Here is a 16,990-nt window from a genome sequence, read left to right as displayed (position 1 = left end):
CTATAGCTGAAGAAAGCGATTTCCACCTTGATCAACCCACCAGCCCCTAAGTGAGCCAGCCTGAGGGTTGGAGCAAGGACCCAGCTGCCTGACTCCAGCACAGAGCTCCGTCCCTCTTCCCTCCCTATCCCACCCCTCCAACACAGCTCTGCCCCCGCAGTGCAGCAGGAAGCTCTACCCAGTCTGAACAGAGCTCCATATTATATAGCCCACCCTGGGGAGACAAAGAAAGGGAAACAAACCTCGCCCTGGTGGATGTGCCTTCTGAGGCGATCTGTTCCCAACCAATAGCTCCTGAGAAAAATAAAGTGATGCCCAGAGCCGCTGTTCACTCCCGTTCTCCCTAGAGAGTGTGCATTTGGCCCCTTGGGTTCTAGTATTGGCCTGGGTTAACTCTTGCAGCATCTGGTGCTCACAAGGGCATCGAAGGCTGGGCCTGGGACTCTCCAGCCTCTACATCTTAGCGAGAGATGGAGGGAAGTGAGGGTCCCTACCAGGTCTTATGACATCTTATGACGCTTGGCCTTACGTATAACAGGACCTTGGGCGTGAGGTTCTGCCTTCTAGACTCAGTCTCCCTGACTGTGGTTCAGCTGGTATAGTAGGGTCTCAAGGTGTGGCTCTTTGGGGACAAGAAGATGCCCTGGGCCTACTCCTTTGAGGCCTCTCAGGTGTTTGTGTGTTGGAGGTGGCGCCCCACTAAACCCCTCAGACCCTCCCAGGCTCAGCAACACGCCTTCCCTGGGAGACCAGGCCAAGCTCATCCAGGATGAACAACCTACTTTAATATCACCAGACAGCCCTGTGGCAAATGAAAGGGGAACATGGTGGGGGGGTCACAGAGGAACCAGATAAGAGGGGAGGGACAGAAGACCCTCTAGAGATGGAAGGAGTCGAGGAATGGCTTGACCGGAGGAAACAGTCCCACCTTCCATGGAAAGGATGCACAGGGTGAGTTGGGAGGGGCTGAGCCCAAGTCAAGGTTGGCTCCCCAGACCCCCCCCCCAACGACCCTCCTAATCTTTCCATGGTGTCCTCTGGCAGCCTGACTGTCAGCTCTCCCGGGGCTGAAGGCAGAGGCCCTCAAAGGGCCGAGCACACAAAGCAGGGGCTCCCACTGTTGAGGGCAGGTCCACCGAGGCACTGAGTGGGCCACAAGGATGAGGGCTACCATCCCTGCCACACTCCACCTTGTGTTTGCCCCCAGGAGTCAAGAGATGCCCAGTGCTAGACCGGTGCCTTGGGCTCCCAGCAAGGAGTACACACTGGACTGGCCAGCCGCCTTCAGTTGTAGAAAACTTCATCCTCCTCTTCTGAGAGAGAGCCACTGTCCACTGATGGCAGGGATCCATGCAAGTGGGCCCCGCCATCAGGCCCCTGAGCCCCTGGCAGCCTCTGCCGATGCTGCTGGGCGGGGCTAGGGGGCTCCTCCGGTGAGGGCCAGCTGTCATCAAGGGTGAGGCCAGGGGAACAGGCTAGGAGGCTGTCGTCCTGTGAAGGGCCACTCAGGAGGCTGTCCTGAAGGTAGATGCTCTCCAGGTCTAGAATACCAAAAAGGGGGTACAGGGGAGAGATGGAATCTTAAATCCTGCACCCTACCTCCTGGGTGTGGGAGGCCAGGCAAGGGTCGGGAGACCTGTAGGTCACTGCTGAGCTGTGTGATCCCAGGCAGGTCTCCAAACCTCTCTGAGCTCAGTTGTCTCCCCATGCATGACAGGTGAGCAGAGTAGCCAAGAGCAGGAAGTAAGTATTGGGACAATGGATGCTCCTTCTGGTCCTCTGTCCCCTCCCCTCCTGGTCATTAGGGAGAATCAAGTGAGGTATGCCAATGCAAGCTTCACCAGGACCCAGGTTTGGAAAGGCAGCACCCACGATGCACCTAGTGTCAACTCAAGCCACACCACAGGCAGACTTTGCCTTTTGCTCAGGGCAGTCCCTGGGAATGCCCAGGCCAGAACTGCCAGTCCCAGATTACTGAGGAAGGAGCCCGCCTGAGCGACCTAGGCGCCAGACTCAGTGCTCCCCTGCCCGCCCTGCCTTGGTATCCCGGGCTGTACCTTGGAGCTGGAAGGCACCCTGGGTACTGTCCTCTGGTTGCAATTCTTCATCATCCAGGGAGGACCAGGCACTCAGAGTGGCCTCCGTGATAGCAAACTGCTCAGCGACACCTAGGGGACAGTAAGATCAGGCTCAGTGAGTGCGTGGGTGGGAAGGGAGCACTCCCGGGACTACACAGGCCTCTCTGAACTGTCCCTTTCTGCCCAGGTAATGAAGGAAGCCACCTAGTGCCCCACCCATCATGCTGTGCTCAGACCCAGCTTCACCCCTGCAGACCCCGCCTATGGCCTCCCCCACTCACCTGCAGCAAAGCGGGCCTCGCGCAGCTCATCAGGGAGACAGCAGTAATGTTCGTCCTCCGCTGGGGCCAGCTCCCAGCCTGACTGCTGGGTGCTCCAGCCTTTCCACTCGATGAGGTGGGCCACTCGGCCACGAGCCATGGCTGTAGGCTTTGTGATGTGGTCCTTGATGCTTTGTACCACCCCTGTGAGGTCATGGATGGCTATACGGCGACCATCCCAACGTAAGCCGCAGTTCACAGCACCCCAGAATCTTAGACCATCCCGTGTTCTGTATCCCAACCCCTCCCGAACTACAGGCCTGCACCCGGTGGCTTCCTGTGGCCGTGACCAGGGGGTGTGCTTTGCCTTAGGGGACCCACGTCCTGCCCTGTGCCCGTCTCAGCCCTGTGGCTCTACTTCCTTACCGGTCTCACCCATGTGTGCGCCCCCCTTCCCAATGTCTTATTGAATCTGGATCTGGTTTCTAACCAGTGATTTCTCAGACTAGCTGTGACCTTCAGTTCCTCTTGGACCCAGCATCCTCCTCCACTCACGAACTGACAGTGCTGAGGGTTTTCCCTGTCTGTGCTCCCAGCTCTTCGGAGTGAGACTCTGGTGTGGAGCACTCAGGGAGGACTACCTGGAGGAAGTGGCCTGGATTGGGCTCTGCAGTCCTACTGTGAAGGGAGAGATGGGAGCCAGGCTGTTTCACAGATGGGGTGGGTTGGTCGGGTGGGGTCGGAGGCACAGGAAAGCAGACATGACACCAGTCCAATGAAGGGTGACACACAGGGACAAGAGGCTGGGAGCCCCACAGGTGCCCGACTGGCGACAACTCCATGTTGCCTACACAGTGATGGAGAGCCCCAGCTGGACATGGACCAGGGAAGAGGGAGATTAGATCTGTTACTAGGAAACAGCATCCTAACTGAAAGATTAAAGTTCAAGGGTGGAGATGGGACAATTTTGGGCCATTGCAGGGACCCAGCAAGAGGCAGGCCAGGGCTGGACAGAGGAGAAGCAGAGTGCATGGCTTCTGGCTGGATGTGGGAGGCGATGGAGAGGTGGGAAGTGGTAGGATCAGCTCTGCATCTCCAATAGCTGAGGCGGGGACAGATCTGGGCATCCCCAGTGTCCCTTAAAGCCATGCAGACATGAGGCTCTGGGGAACGTGAGTCCCAAGGACAAACGAAACACCCACAGGAATGAGGCACCAGGGATGTGGGAACAGCAGAGATGAGGAAGAAGGGGAGACTTGCTCCCCCAAGTGGGGTGTGGGGCGCTTTGGGAGAGATGTTGCTTCCCAGGCTCTTGAGGGCATGGGGGCGGGTGTTTCAGGTGAAGCGAGCTGCAGAGACGGGGCAGAGGGTGGCAGCCAGGCCCCGTGGGAACCTGGAAGGATCTGGTGTGGTGGAAACTTGCAGTGTGAGGGGAAGCCGAGTGGCCTGGTTGTTGGCTGAGGGCAGTCGACAGCCAAGTGCAGCTTCCTGGGTCCCCTTCCCCGCTCGCTCGCATGCCCTCTCCTAGCCACCTCAGTACACCACTCTTGGAAACTCCTACACCTGCGCCAGAGGACTGTCATAGCTTTGGGTGCCACCTCATGCCCTGAAGGTGGCACAGTCCTTGTCATGGACAACTGAGGACAGATGCCCAGACACATGGTCTTCACGCTCCATCCATCCTTCAGGCTACCATGCTGCAGGACTCCCCGCGGGTTGAGGCAGGGAGAGAACTGTGACCAAGTCTTCACTGAGCAAAGTCCTCAGCCTCCCCTGATCCTTCACTCCCCAGGGACCCTCCCAAGAGCATCCCCCCAGGGGGGCACAGCTCCCACCTCAGGATCTGCTTCTAGGGAACACGACCCAAGGTGACGTGGGAGACACCCAAAAACTACACACACACCCCCTTCTGAGGCACCCCTGGGGCCTGAAAACCCAACAAGTCAACTCCTGAGGGAAGAGCCCAGCCTGAAGTCTGGCAATTAGGGAACGTTAAACCCAGCGTGACTGTGACCCTTTGCCTCCCCTGGGCACGTGTCTGGGGAGGAGCCTACAATCTCTAAGGGCTGGAGGGGACTGTGAGGACTTACCCACAAGGGATGAGGTGGCCAGGGCAGCCACACTGTAGTTGCTGGGGCAGGCTCTGGAGTCGGATATGTAGCCGTTGGTGGTCTGGAAGCACCTCTGTAGAACAAGAAGGGGTGGGTAGGAAGGACAGCCAGCCAGAGGACACTGTTCCCCCACCCCAGACCATTGTTACTTAGGTGGTGGTCAGGGACCAAGTATAGAAAGGTAGGGATGTCCTATCCATTCCCACAAGACTTCCTCCCCTGGGCTGGCTGGACTCTGGGCCTGGGTGGGCGCAGCAGAGGAAGGAGGGATGGTGGCATCAGCTGGGCTGGCTGGACTGTGGGAGAAGCAAGCACACTGACCTGCCATGGATCCCAACAGAAATCCATCTGCTTGTCCTGAAGCAACAGGAGAAAGGGGACCAGTCAGGGCTGGGGGCCTTGTGCACATGGCCAAGTCCCAAAGCCCCTGCAGGGCAGGGTGGCCCTCCACCTTGTGATCCTCTGAGAGATCAAGGTCACCTGCTGTCCCCTGGCACTCAGAAAAGGAAGTGGAACTCAGTGGCCCTGGGAGCTCAGGGAATCAGTGCAGGTGACAGGTCTGACCTAGACCGAGTAACTTTACTGTTTCCTGATACCTGGAGACTAGGGACTTTACAAAATAAAAAACAGACCAATGACCTAGCTGGTGTGGTGATGCACACCTCTAATCCCAGGACAGCCTGCCCTAACCAGTGAGTTCCAGGCCAGCCAGCACGACATAGTGAAACCCTGCCTCAAATAATAATAATAATAATAATAATAATAATAATAATAATAATAATAATGAGGATGAAACAAAAACAGCATCTTGAAGCTAGAGAGATGGCTCAGTAGTTGAGAGCATTTGTTTTTCCAGAGGACCCGGGTTCAGTTCCCAGCACCCACAAGGCAGCTCGCGATCATCTCTAGTCTAGGCTGTCCAATGCCCTCTTTTGGCCTGCACAGGTACTGCACACAAGTGGTGAACATAGACACATGAAGGCAAACATACACATAAATTAAAGAAGTGCTTTTGTTATTTTTTATTTTCCCCAAGACAGGAGCTCTCTGTGTAGCTTTGAGCTTGTCCTGGAACTCAATCTGTTCAAGACCAGGTTGGCCTTGAACTCACAGAGATCTGCCTGCCTCTGCCTCCCAAATGCTGGGATTAAAGGCATGCACAACTGTTGCAAGTAGGTTTTCCGCCAGCCTGGTCACACTGCTGCGCCAGCCCCAAATAACACACAGAGACGCTATATGTGATATAATGCTGTTGGCCTGTTACTAGTTTCTTATCAGCTAGCTCTGTCTTAATTATTAACCCAAGTTCTATTAACCTAAGTATTTCCACATGGTCTCATCTTACTGGAGAGTGGGCCCGGACCTCTGTTCTCTCCAGTCTCTCCATCTGACTCCTCCCTCCTACTTCCTCTCTCCTCCTTGTCTCCTGGCCCCGCCTCTCTTTCTTTCCTATTGGCCAACAGTGCTTTATTCATTAACCAGTATGAGAAACATATTTACAGAATGACATCTCCCATCATCTCCTCTTTTGTGTCTAAAAGAAGGGTCTTAACCTTAACATAGCAAAATATATCATATAACAGTTACTTATTTTTTATTACATATATAATGTTCTGTCTGCACATCTACCTGCAGGCCAGAAGCCAGAAGAGGCCACAAGATCTCATGCTAGATGGTTGTGAGCCATCATGTGGTTGCTGGGAATTGAACTCAGGACCTCTGGAAGTGGTCAGTGCTCTTAACCTCTGAGCCATCTTTCCAGACCCAAATAAAGAAATCTTAAGCAAAATCAATTGGTAGGTTGAAGCCACTTCCCTGGGCAAGTACATAAATTATGCACTAGGACTCCTTGCTACACCAGGAGCCCTCACTACCCTAGGAGCCTTCAGTGCACCAGAGCCCCTCACTATGCCTTCCTGATCTACGTGAAGAACACCCCTGTTTTTAGTCTTGAGAAATGGTTGCCAGTTGCTAAGCAGTTCTGGGCTGGTAGCAGTGCCTACCATCTGCAAGGCTGACTTAATTTGTGCAGGAAACCCTTTGGGGTGGTATTGTGTGTTCTAAATAAGTCTGGCCCAGTCCCTGGTCCCCAGCTCAATGCAGACCCCCATCTAGCCAAACGTCAAGCCCTTGGGTCCCCCATTACCCAGGAAGAAACTGGGCTACCCAGGGAGCCACGAATGGCTTCTGCTTGCCTTAGAGAGACAAAGGGACATCTGGAGCTAGGGCAGGCAGGAGGAGGGTGATGAATGGCCAGTTACCTTGCCAGCAACATGGTCTGGAATAATGGCGGGTGGGTGATGGCTGGAGGGCAGATCCTGATTCAGGAGGTCTGCGCCCTGCGGCCTGGGACAGTCTTTGTGGGCACTGATGAACAGATCTGGAAATGAAGATGACCGGAGAAGTTAAAAGAAAATTCTGACTTAGCCATAGTAGTAAAACAGGGAAAGAGATAGGTGTATCGGAACTGAAAAAGAGGGAACGAGCTTTACCTGTAGAAAAACTAAAGACAGCTGGGGTGGGGGTGTGGCACACGCCTTCAATCCTAGCAGAGGCAGGAGGATCTCTGTGAGTTTGAGGCCAGCCTGGTCTACAGAGTGAGTTCCAGGACAGCCAGGGCTACACAGAGAAACCCTGCTTGGCCATAACACTTAGATTAATAGACAAACTGTACAGAGATATTCTACAACTATACAGAGATATTTTCTTTTTGTTTGGAGACTAGGTGTTTGTGTGTGTGAGTGAGTGTGTATGTGTGAGTGTGTGAGTGTGTGAGTGTGTGAGTGAGTGTGTGTGAGTGTGTGAGTGTGTGTGTATGAGTGTGTGAGCATGTGAGTGTGTGTGTGTGAGTGTGTGAGTGTGTGTGTGTATGACTGAGTGAGTAAGAGTGTGTGCGTATGTGGGGGATGGCTAGAGGATAAACTTGGGTGTTGTTCTGCAGGAACTGTCCATATTTATTTATTTCTGAGGCAAGGGCTCTCACTAGACCGGAACTTGCCACATAGGCTAGGCCAACTGGCCAGTGACCCTCTACCCACCTCTGTGCCCTGGCACCTGGCATTGCAAGTGCAGGCTACCATGCCAGGCCTCCTAATGTGGGTCGGGGGAATGGAATGTAGGCGGGTTGCCAACTGAACATCTCCCCAGCCTAGTTTATTGGCCCCAGCAGCCTCAGCACCTCCTGCCACAGGGTCCAGCACTCAGCAGGGGCTTCACAAAGGCTTCAGACAGCAGCACAGCAAGTCAGCATTAGTGAGGGCTAGGACAAATGAAAACAGCTGGGTTCAGCCTCCAGGAGACTCCACTCCAGACCCCAACAGATCAGGGAAGAAAGGGGTCCCAAGGGAGGAAGGGCCCAGTGCTTGCAAGGCAGACACGTCCAGCCCGGCTGGAGGGCAGAAAGCAAGTACTGGCCTGTATTCAAGGAGACTTTCAGCCAAATTGCATTCTGAAAGAGGCCAGAGGATCTGGAACCTGCCCCAAGGCTGTAATGCATAGACTAAGGCAGGGAGGCTGAAGCCAGGCTGTCTGGGACACCATAGGAGAGGAAGGCAAGGTGATGGTCAGTGTCCTTTCTTGCCCCGAAGTGACCCAGACATAAGGAGGGCAGGGCACAGAGGACGGCATGGGTTCTGAGGATGAGGGCTGACCACATGCTCACACGTACTCTCCAGTTCCCAGCACAGCCTGCTGCGTGCCAGTCCTGGCTGAGTTAATGTCGCTCTTCTCTGGGCTCCAGGACCTCCCATCTTTACAAAGGAGGACTCAATGGCAGGGCAGGGGCTGCGTCCTTCAGTGGCCACACAAGCCATTCATCAAGTTTCTTATTTATTTACTGCTTACTTACTTATCCATTTATTTGAATGGTCTCCAGCTGGAGATCAGAACTGGCATGTTATACATGCTGGGAAGGGCTCTAACCACTGAACTACACCCTCAGCCCTCTCTTCACCAGGTCTGCTTAAACAATAATAAAGTAAGTATTGACTAGAATGGAGAGGAGATCATCAGAACCAGAGATAGCCTGAGATCATTCAGTCCTTTGTCATGGAGCTTCTGTGTGTCAAATGCACATAGGCGTGTGTGTGTGTGTGTGTGTGTGTGTGTGTGTGTGTGTGTGTGATATGTGTGTGAATTCTCACAGGTGAGAATTTTCTAGATATGCACACTGGATCAAAGTGCAAAATATATTTGTTCCTCCAAGTCTGCTGTAGTCACTTTTCTACTGTGATGCTAAGATACCATGACTAAGGCAACATATAGAAAAAGCAGTCAATTGTGGGGTTATGGGTTCAGAGGGCGAGTTCATGGCCATCGTAGACGAGAGCATGGTAGCGAGTGAGCAGGCATGGTACTGTAACCATGGCTGAGAGCTCACAACCTGATTCACAAGCACAAGGCAGAGAGAGCTAACTGGGACTGGCATGGGCTTTTAAAACTTCGAAGCCTGTTCCCAGTGACACACTTTCTCCAGCAAGGCCACACCTTCCCATCCTTCCCAAACAGTTCCGCTAACTAGGGGCTAAGCATTCAAATATATGAGCTACAGGGGTTATTCTCATTCACCACAAGGTCAGAAAATAACAGTTTAAAAGTTCAACAGCAATATGTCTCAGTGGCTTAAAGGTACCTGATGCCAAGCCTGCTGATCTGGGTTCCATCCCTGGGAGCCACAGGTGACAGAAGATAAGTGACTCCCAGTTAGTTTATGACCATCACACATGTAATGTCACATATGCACACCCACATACAAACACATAGCAAACCGGTAAATATAAAAAAGAAAAAAGCCAGGGGCTGGAGAGATGGCTTAGTGTTTAAGAGCACTGGCTACTCTCCCTGAGGACCTGGGTTCGATTTCTAGCACCTACATGGCAGCTCACAACCATCCATAACTCCAGTTCCAATGGATCTAATACCCTTCCCTGGCCTCTATGGGCACTAGAGACAGACATGATGCACATGTATACAAAATGGAAAAACACATATAAAATACTTTTTTTCAAATTAATTTAATTTTTTTTTAAAGTTTGAAAGCTGTGACTAGATATGGTGACTCATGCTTGTGATACCAGCACTGGAGACTAAGGCAGGAGGATCAGGAGTTTGAAGCCAGTCTGGAGTATATGGTATGTTTCAAGTCAGCCTAGAATATACACCACACACACATAGAGAGGCACACACACAGATCACACTCACTCACACACACACACACACACACACACACACCTAACAACAAAGCCAGAGTCTGTTCTAGCTGCGTACAGGGTGGTGCTGGGTACCTGGATGGATGCTGGAATGCTTCCTTGAGCACCCCTGAAAGCTGTGAGCTCTCCAGCTCCAGAGCAGGAGTGAGGAGGATGAGAAGGGGGAGCCAGGATGGCAGTGACATCAGATATTTACTGAGGTGGTGCTGGGCTGGCGGCCCTGGCTCCAGCCCCTCCCCTCCCTGCCTGACCCCCATCCCATTGGGGACCCAGGCGCCTCTACCAATGTCTCCTTTTCTCCCTGAAGACTTTAGCCCCATGATGTCATGAGCTGGTTGCCATAGAGATGTCAGGTAATGAACCAGCCCAGGGTGAAATCACAGGCTGCTCTTAGCCCAGCAGGGACCCGGCTACATCAAGGCCTAGGTGATTGGAAAAACACACTGCCCTGTGGGGTGGGGCAGGGGACAGTCCAGGGGACCTCTAATGCCTGCTTATTTTGGATGCCTCTCCCTAGGGAGCTGTGTGGTGACACTCCTTTTCTCTCACAGTGTCCTCCCTACTTTCACCTCAATGTCTGAGGTCCTTTCTTGGACCTGCTCCCTCCCCCACCTCCTCAGGCTACAGGAGTGACAACCCTCGTGTTGCCATGACAACCTGAAGACGGTTTGATCCTTCCAGGAAAGGGGTGTCATCTAGATGTCCCCTCCATCCCTCTACTCAAGGATGTTTCCTGCCTTCCTACTAAAGTTCTCCAATCAGCTTAACCACCCAGACAGTTCTCCATAATGTCTAACCTAAACTCTTCATGCTTTGGAGCTCCCCCGACCAGCCTTTTTTTCTGCTTGGTCCCTGGGTGAACCTGAAGACTCCTCTCATTGCTTTAGAACTGTCCAGTACTTAGAGCTAGTCATTGGGGCCCTGCATCCCAGCCCATTAGTCACCGCAGTTGCCATCTGCACCCTGAGTGTTTCTCAGGAGCAAGAGAATTAGCCTGCAGCCACTTGGGAGGAGACAGTGCAGATGAAGTGAAGAGAGCTCTTTCCCCGCAGCCCGGAGAAGGTAAAAAACAAGTGAGCAGCAGCCTGGGCACAAAGCCCCTGGTGCTGTCTCCCTGGAAGCCAGCCTCCCCAAAGAGGCTCCAGGCACCTGTGCAAATGGATGCACCAGGCAGTCCCTTCCACTGTCATGTGTCAGCCGCCCTGGCTCTGCACGGAAGCTGCCCTGGGCTTAGTCCTCTGGGCCACAGGCATGTTTGCCTACATGCACCCCACTTCTCATCCACGTGTGCCGAGGGCCACGCAGGAGGAGGCCACCGTTGTGGCCAGCGCTCCCTTAGAGAAACTGCTCTCTGTCCCTCAGTCTGACTTTTTGGACAGTGGTACTCCTGTCTCACCTTCCTGGGTTTGCCCAGGGGACCCTGTGAACCCTACCCAGGGGAACCAAAGAGTGTGAGACTTCGGCCTCTTTGCCTGGAGAGTCGCTGCCGGGAGAGCAGGCCCCAGAACTTGGCAAAGTCTCATTCTCTCATGTCTTTCCAAACCGCCTGGGCCATGATGGTCTTGCAATACTCTGGTTGGCTGAACTCAGAGATGCTCATGGGGATCCCTTTGTGTATCCCTAGCCAAGGGCTTCCACTCATCCTAGCTCCTTCTCTTCCCTCTCCCCTGCCTGGGCCCAGCCTACTCCAGTCACACCAACTCCAGGCAGACTGCCAGGCTGGCCTAAGGTGATGAGGTGACTCCCTTGAGGGAGAAGCCTGACCTGCAAGGACATACTGCCTGCTTATTAAGTATGTGCTCCAGCTCAGCCACTATGCTGATTCCTCACCTAGGATTTCACTTTGAACCCTGCAACATAGGCAGCAGCATGCCCCTTTGACAGATGGGAAAATGAAGCCTCAGAGAGTCTACTAATCCAGAGCAACAGGTAGTGAGTGGTATGGGCGAGTTTCAGACCTGGGGGGGGGGGTGGGGGACAGTAAGGAAAAGTCCAACTATCAAATAGTTCTGGTCTCCAGAAAGGGACCTCCAGTCATTTTTTCTATGGTGTGTGTGTGTGTGTGTATGTGTGTGTGTGTGTGTGTGTGCATGCTTGCGCTTTTTCCTAATTCTCCCACACATATCTCTGCCAGCAGGGGCTCTGGCAGAGCCTCCTCAATGGCCCACAATGCACCGAAACCTAGAGACCAGGAGACTAACTAACTAGCTGGAGAGGACCGTGGTAGGAGGGATAGGTAGAGGAGCTGAGGGGCCAGGAGGCTAACGTGGGCACAGAGGGACCCCGAGATGGAGAGGAGTAGATACTGACTTCCTAATGTCCCACACTCTCCACCACTGACCGTGCCAGGAAAATCTAACCAGACCAGAGGCCTCAGAGCTATGCCAAAAATGGGTCTGGACTGTTGGCCATGTACCAAGAGCTTTGGGGGACAACAGGGAATCTGAAAAAGCAAAGGCAGGGGCGTCTTGCTCAGCACCGGGACCCACAGATCTGGACTTGAGTCTGCCTCTCTGTACTGCCAACTGGGAGACCTGGGTGAGGTTCTGCTCCACTCTGAATCCACTTCCGTCCCCGGTTCAAGGAGAACTAACTGGGTCAGGAGAGCCAAGACCTGGCTCAGCCTGACTCAGGATAAGCATCCAGTGAGTGGCAGCTTAAAAATAGATGAACCAGAGTCTCTCTGGTTGTAACTCAGTTGATGGAGTGCTTGCCTATCATGCATGAAGTCCTGGGTTCAAGACCTCAGCACCACATACATGAGGCATGCTGGTACATGTCCGTAATTCTAGCACCTGGGAAGTAGAGGCAAGAGGGATCAGAAGTTCAAGGTCATCCTCAGCTACATAGCAAGTTCAAGGTTAGCCTGGACTACTGGAGACCCTATTTAAACAAGAAAGAAAAAAGATAAATAGGGCAGATGTGGTAACTCAGATATGAGATTCTAGCATTTGGGAGATGGAAGCAGGAAGATGACCTTGAGTTCAATGCCAGCCAGGACTACAGAATAAGACCCTGTCTCAAAAATAAACAGGTAAAAGTTGAAAAATAGAAATAGATAAGGAATAAAAAATAGTCCCTAGATGCAGTGTGTTTGGCCAGTGTCCCACTGTCCTCAATACAAATGCCTGGCAACTAGTGCTCCTTTGGAGGCAGGAGTCGTCCCCTTTCCCACCAAGAAGGCCTGGAACAATTGTCTGTAGGACACACCAGCCCCATGATAGGAATGGCTATTGAGTGTTGATGGTGCCAGCATTGATGGTGGGGGTGGCCCTCACACTGAGACCCTCTCCCACCCAATCCTATATTCCCACCACTCTATTTGATGAGATCACACACTTGGGGACAGTGGCTCAGGGACTGCAGACTGAGGACTCCTGATCCCCCAGCCCAGTCGCAGAAGCTACTATTGGGTAGGATGGATCTCTTGGGTGTAGCCTGGACCTGGAGTAGAGGGAACTGGGTAGCCCCTGTTGGTTGCAGGCTCCAGGCTCCGTGAGGCATCAGTGCAAAGTTCATGACTTCTGACCTCCACTTCGGGCTCTGAACATGGTCCATGCAAACCCTTGGCGGGTGGGGACTGTGGTCCAACAACTGATCAGGGTGTGCAGAGGTAGGGACTCAGGAGCCCAGGGGAGCCTCAGATGATCCACAAGACCAAGGATGCTGAGGATGAGGACCTGGCTGGTCTCGAACTCACAGACAACTGCTTGCTTCTGCCTCCCAAGTGTTGGGATTAAAGGCATGCACCACCATCACACGGCTCATACCTCTCACTTCTAAGTTGTTGGAGTACATGTTGAGACTGCCAGGCTCTGTCCTCTCAGGGTGGGGAGTGGGTTAGAAAATACAGCCTGATCTTGGGATGGTACTCAGGATGCAGGAGAGTGAGTGTAGTGTCTCAGATGGTATGAGCTCAATGGCCCTGGCAGAGGGGTTGTGGAGGGAATATGGGAGACGGAGGACCCAGGCCTCTGCCTCATGGTGTGACCTTGGCAGGCATCCCGGCTGCCTAGCCTCTATCCTGTACTCTGTGGCACCTGTGCCCCCAGGCCAGTGCACTAGGATCCCACAGCTGCGAGCATGGGTTGACCAAGGGATGGAGAAGGGACTTGGTCACTAAGGAAACATCCAGATACCTAACTCCTGGAACTGTCTCCAAGGGAGACTACGGGTTTCTGGGGACAGCTAAGAGCCTGAGCTGAGAGACCCTTCCTCACCCTTAGCTATTTCCCAGGCCAGATGCGCGCTGCCTTCCTTGGGTTTTACAGGACCACACGGCTTCTAACACAGTGGCTGATACCCAGTAGGTAGCCGTGTTACCATCAGTCAGAACCAACTTCATACAGACTGACCCTGCTCCTCCCCACCCCCACCCATGACCCCACTGCTGACACCTTCCAGGGATACCCTGAGCCACTTCCCTGAATACTCTTCCATGAACTTGGGGCAGAACTCCCTCAGAGTCCAGAGGATGGGGGTGGGAGGGACAAGTTTCCCTCTAGGGCCTGCCCAGCTCTCTCTCAGGCCAGTTTCCCCTTCTCTGCTGGGTAAATTACTGGAGTGACCAGTGGAATCTTCTAAGACCTTGGGTGAGGAGACTTGGTCTCTACACCCTCACTCCCAGCCTGTCCCCTGCTCCCACGGAGGTTTAGAGTCCCAAGTGCCCAACATTTTTTTTTGGGGGGGGATGTTGCTTTGTTCTGACACAAGATCTCAGGTAGCCCAAGCTGGCCACAAACTCTGTGCTGTGGGTGCTGGCCTTGAACACTTGATTTTGCACCTTCTGAGTGCTGAGATTACAGGCACGCCCCAACACCTCCCACCTCTTTTCTAAAACATTACATTAGAGACAAATACGCCCATCCCCCAGCCTCCGTGAAAGACCCTATTCCCCCATTCACTGACAGGTGCCCCCACCCCCTGCCCCGCGCGCGCCCACAGATGAGGGACAGTCACTCCATTCCCTGGAATCACCTTGGGGATAACCAAGGTGCCAGGTCAGAGACAAAGGCCCAGGGGTTACTGGGAACATCAGCTCTCCTCTCTCTTCTGTCCCCTGAGCAGGGATGGAGGTGGGGATGGAGGTGGGGATGGAGGTGGGGATGGAGTTAGGGATGAGGATGGGGAAAAGCCAGCCTTGATACCCTGTTCATCCCCACTGATCCTTTCCTGCCAGGGGTTTCTAGGGCTGAAGACAGAGGCACCGGGAGGGAAAGGGATCCTGGGCTAGGAAGGCCTGCGTCTTGGGGAGCAGGAGCGAGGTCTCAGGTCTGCCTGTCATCCTGGAGCTCAGTGGCCCATAAGAGGACCAGAAAGAACCGGAAGCCACCCTCCCCTCCCAGGCACACTGCAGGAGGCGTGTGGCTGCAGGGAAGAAAGCATGGCACCAGGACCTTGCTTCATGCCACCTGCCGGGTGCCGAGTGGGGCGTGGGGTGTGGAGACCTCTGCCTGCTCTGCGTTCTGCACGCTGCCCGCTCTCCTGGCGAGCCCGTTCCCAATGAGGTACGGTGTCCCCTGGGGCGCTACTGGTCCGTGAAGGGCGGACACCCACCCTGGGCTTCCCAGGGCCGCATGCTGGTGCCCCCGCTCCTCGCCGCGTCCCGGGCCGCTGGGTCTCACCTCGCGACACGCAGGAGCCCATCACGGGGCAGCGGGGCCGGGCCACTGCGCCCGGGGTGCGGCGGGCTGCCGCGCGCTCATGTCTCCGCGGGCCGGGGCTGCTCGGCTCGGCCTCTGCTAGCGCCTGGGTCGTTGTCCCCGCTGTCACTTCCAGATCGCCTCGCCTCGCGCAGCGCCTGCAGCTGCCAGGACCAACGCCGCTGCGGGCGGGGGGACCCGGGGAGCGCGGAGGGCGGTGCTGGGGTGCGCCCCGCCCCCTTCATGCCCGTGCACCTGTTGTAGCAGCCCGCGGTAACCTGGACTCGGTACTGTAAGGAAAACTTCTAGCTTCAGACCTGAGTAAAACCTGCTGTCTGGAGCTCAAGGTCAGGGGAGGGGGCTGGGAGTGGCGGGAAATCTGCAATGAGGAATCTCATCCCACTGTGCACACTGAGGATAGAGACTTTATTTGCTCTCTCTCTCTCTCTCTCTCTCTCTCTCTCTCTCTCTCTCTCTCTCTCTCTCTCTCTCTGTGTGTGTGTGTGTGTGTGTGTGTGTGTGTGTGTGTGCCACAGCATGAGTATGGAGGTCAAACCGAACTTGGGGGAGTCTATTTCCTTCCACTATGTGGATCCTAGAGGCAGAACCCAGGTGGTCATACATCCTGGAAAGTGCCTTTACTGGCTGAGCCATCTCCCCCAGGTCAGGGTGTTTTAGTAGTCACCTGCTCATAGGAGGATGCCGGGCCAGGGTGAGAGTTCTGACGGAGGACCAGGATATATATAGTGGCCTCCTGGCTGGATAGAGGTCTCATGAACACGTCCTCCTGCATGTATGGTCTCCACACATATTCTTGTGTGCATTCACACGTGCTCATTCAGGATCCCAGAGTGGCCAGCCACTCCTTGGCAAACCTTGCCAGGCTCACAACACCTCATGTCTGAGGCAAATTTTATCTCACTCCATCCTTGGGCAGAGGAGTCCCTGGGTCTGTTTACTAGGCATGTGTCACTAGAAATATCCCTGAGGGATAGATAGGGCTTAAAGCAGGGGTCTGGGCTTTGGCTGAAGGCCCTGTGCAGAGCAGAAGCCAAGCCTGGTGGGGCTGCACAGGGCCAGGGCCGGGCAGTTGAGTTCTTGAGTAAAGTCAGAGGAGAGATGGCTCTGTGCTGGCCCTGGTGATGTCAGATGGAGGTGTAAATGGAGATCCAGCTCAGACAAACCGTGCTACTTAAACACACAATTGAGTCCCTACACAGCACAGAACAACAGCATTTACCAGACATGGGGCATCACAAGTAACCCTGACACAGTTGGACTTACACTGAATGGGAGCAGGGATGATGTCCCTAGTATAATGCCAGCACTCAGGAGGTGGAAAGAGGAGGATCAGAAGTTCAAGGTCATCCTTGGTTACATAGTGAGTTCAAGGTCAGCCTGGTCTACATGGGACCCTGCCTTGAAAAAGAAAAGGATAAGAAAATAAAGTGTATGGGAGGTTTGCGTGGGTTATGAGGCAATACTGCACCAAGGGACTGGTGCCCCTGGGGATGGATTCCTCGAGGACCTTGAGGGTTGGCTGTCATGACGACAGCAACACAAATTACTGCAGCCTCCTACGTCCACGGAGGGAATTGAAGCCACTGTTTGCATGAAGCACCGACCAATGTGAGTGCGAACAACACTTGAGTGTCCATCCTCCAGTGGGTGCAGGGCTCTGTCCCAGCTGCT

General features: G+C 54.0%; 1 protein-coding gene across 1 annotated transcript; it reads right to left on the bottom strand.

Moving 5' to 3' along the window:
• Positions 1-1,171: 1,171 nt before the first annotated feature.
• Positions 1,172-15,559, bottom strand: Fam131c (family with sequence similarity 131 member C). Its single transcript, XM_051173523.1, has 7 exons — positions 15,281-15,559; positions 6,711-6,829; positions 4,771-4,806; positions 4,429-4,522; positions 2,360-2,542; positions 2,058-2,168; positions 1,172-1,541 (listed from the first exon to the last, which is right to left on the bottom strand). The coding sequence occupies exons 1-7, from the start codon at positions 15,300-15,302 to the stop codon at positions 1,285-1,287; spliced, it is 822 nt and encodes a 273-aa protein (XP_051029480.1). The 5' UTR covers positions 15,303-15,559; the 3' UTR covers positions 1,172-1,284.
• Between the last annotated feature and the right edge of the window lie 1,431 nt (positions 15,560-16,990).

The sequence above is a fragment of the Phodopus roborovskii genome, unplaced genomic scaffold (genome assembly GCF_943737965.1).
Source record: "Phodopus roborovskii unplaced genomic scaffold, PHOROB, whole genome shotgun sequence".
Taxonomy (NCBI): Eukaryota; Metazoa; Chordata; class Mammalia; order Rodentia; family Cricetidae; genus Phodopus; species Phodopus roborovskii.
Note: the sequence above shows the minus strand (reverse complement) of the source record. Positions and strands in the feature narration are given on the sequence as shown.

Bases quoted from the DNA above. Each gene is read 5' to 3' on its own strand.
- Fam131c (XM_051173523.1), bottom strand. From the start codon at position 15,302: ATGGGCTCCTGCGTGTCGCGAG. The intron at 2,543-4,428 runs GTAAGTCCTCAC...ATGACCTCACAG, and splicing joins GGCCACCTCATCCCTTGTGG to GGGTGGTACAAAGCATCAAG. The intron at 2,169-2,359 runs GTGAGTGGGGGA...ACTGTCCCCTAG, and splicing joins CGAGGCCCGCTTTGCTGCAG to GTGTCGCTGAGCAGTTTGCT.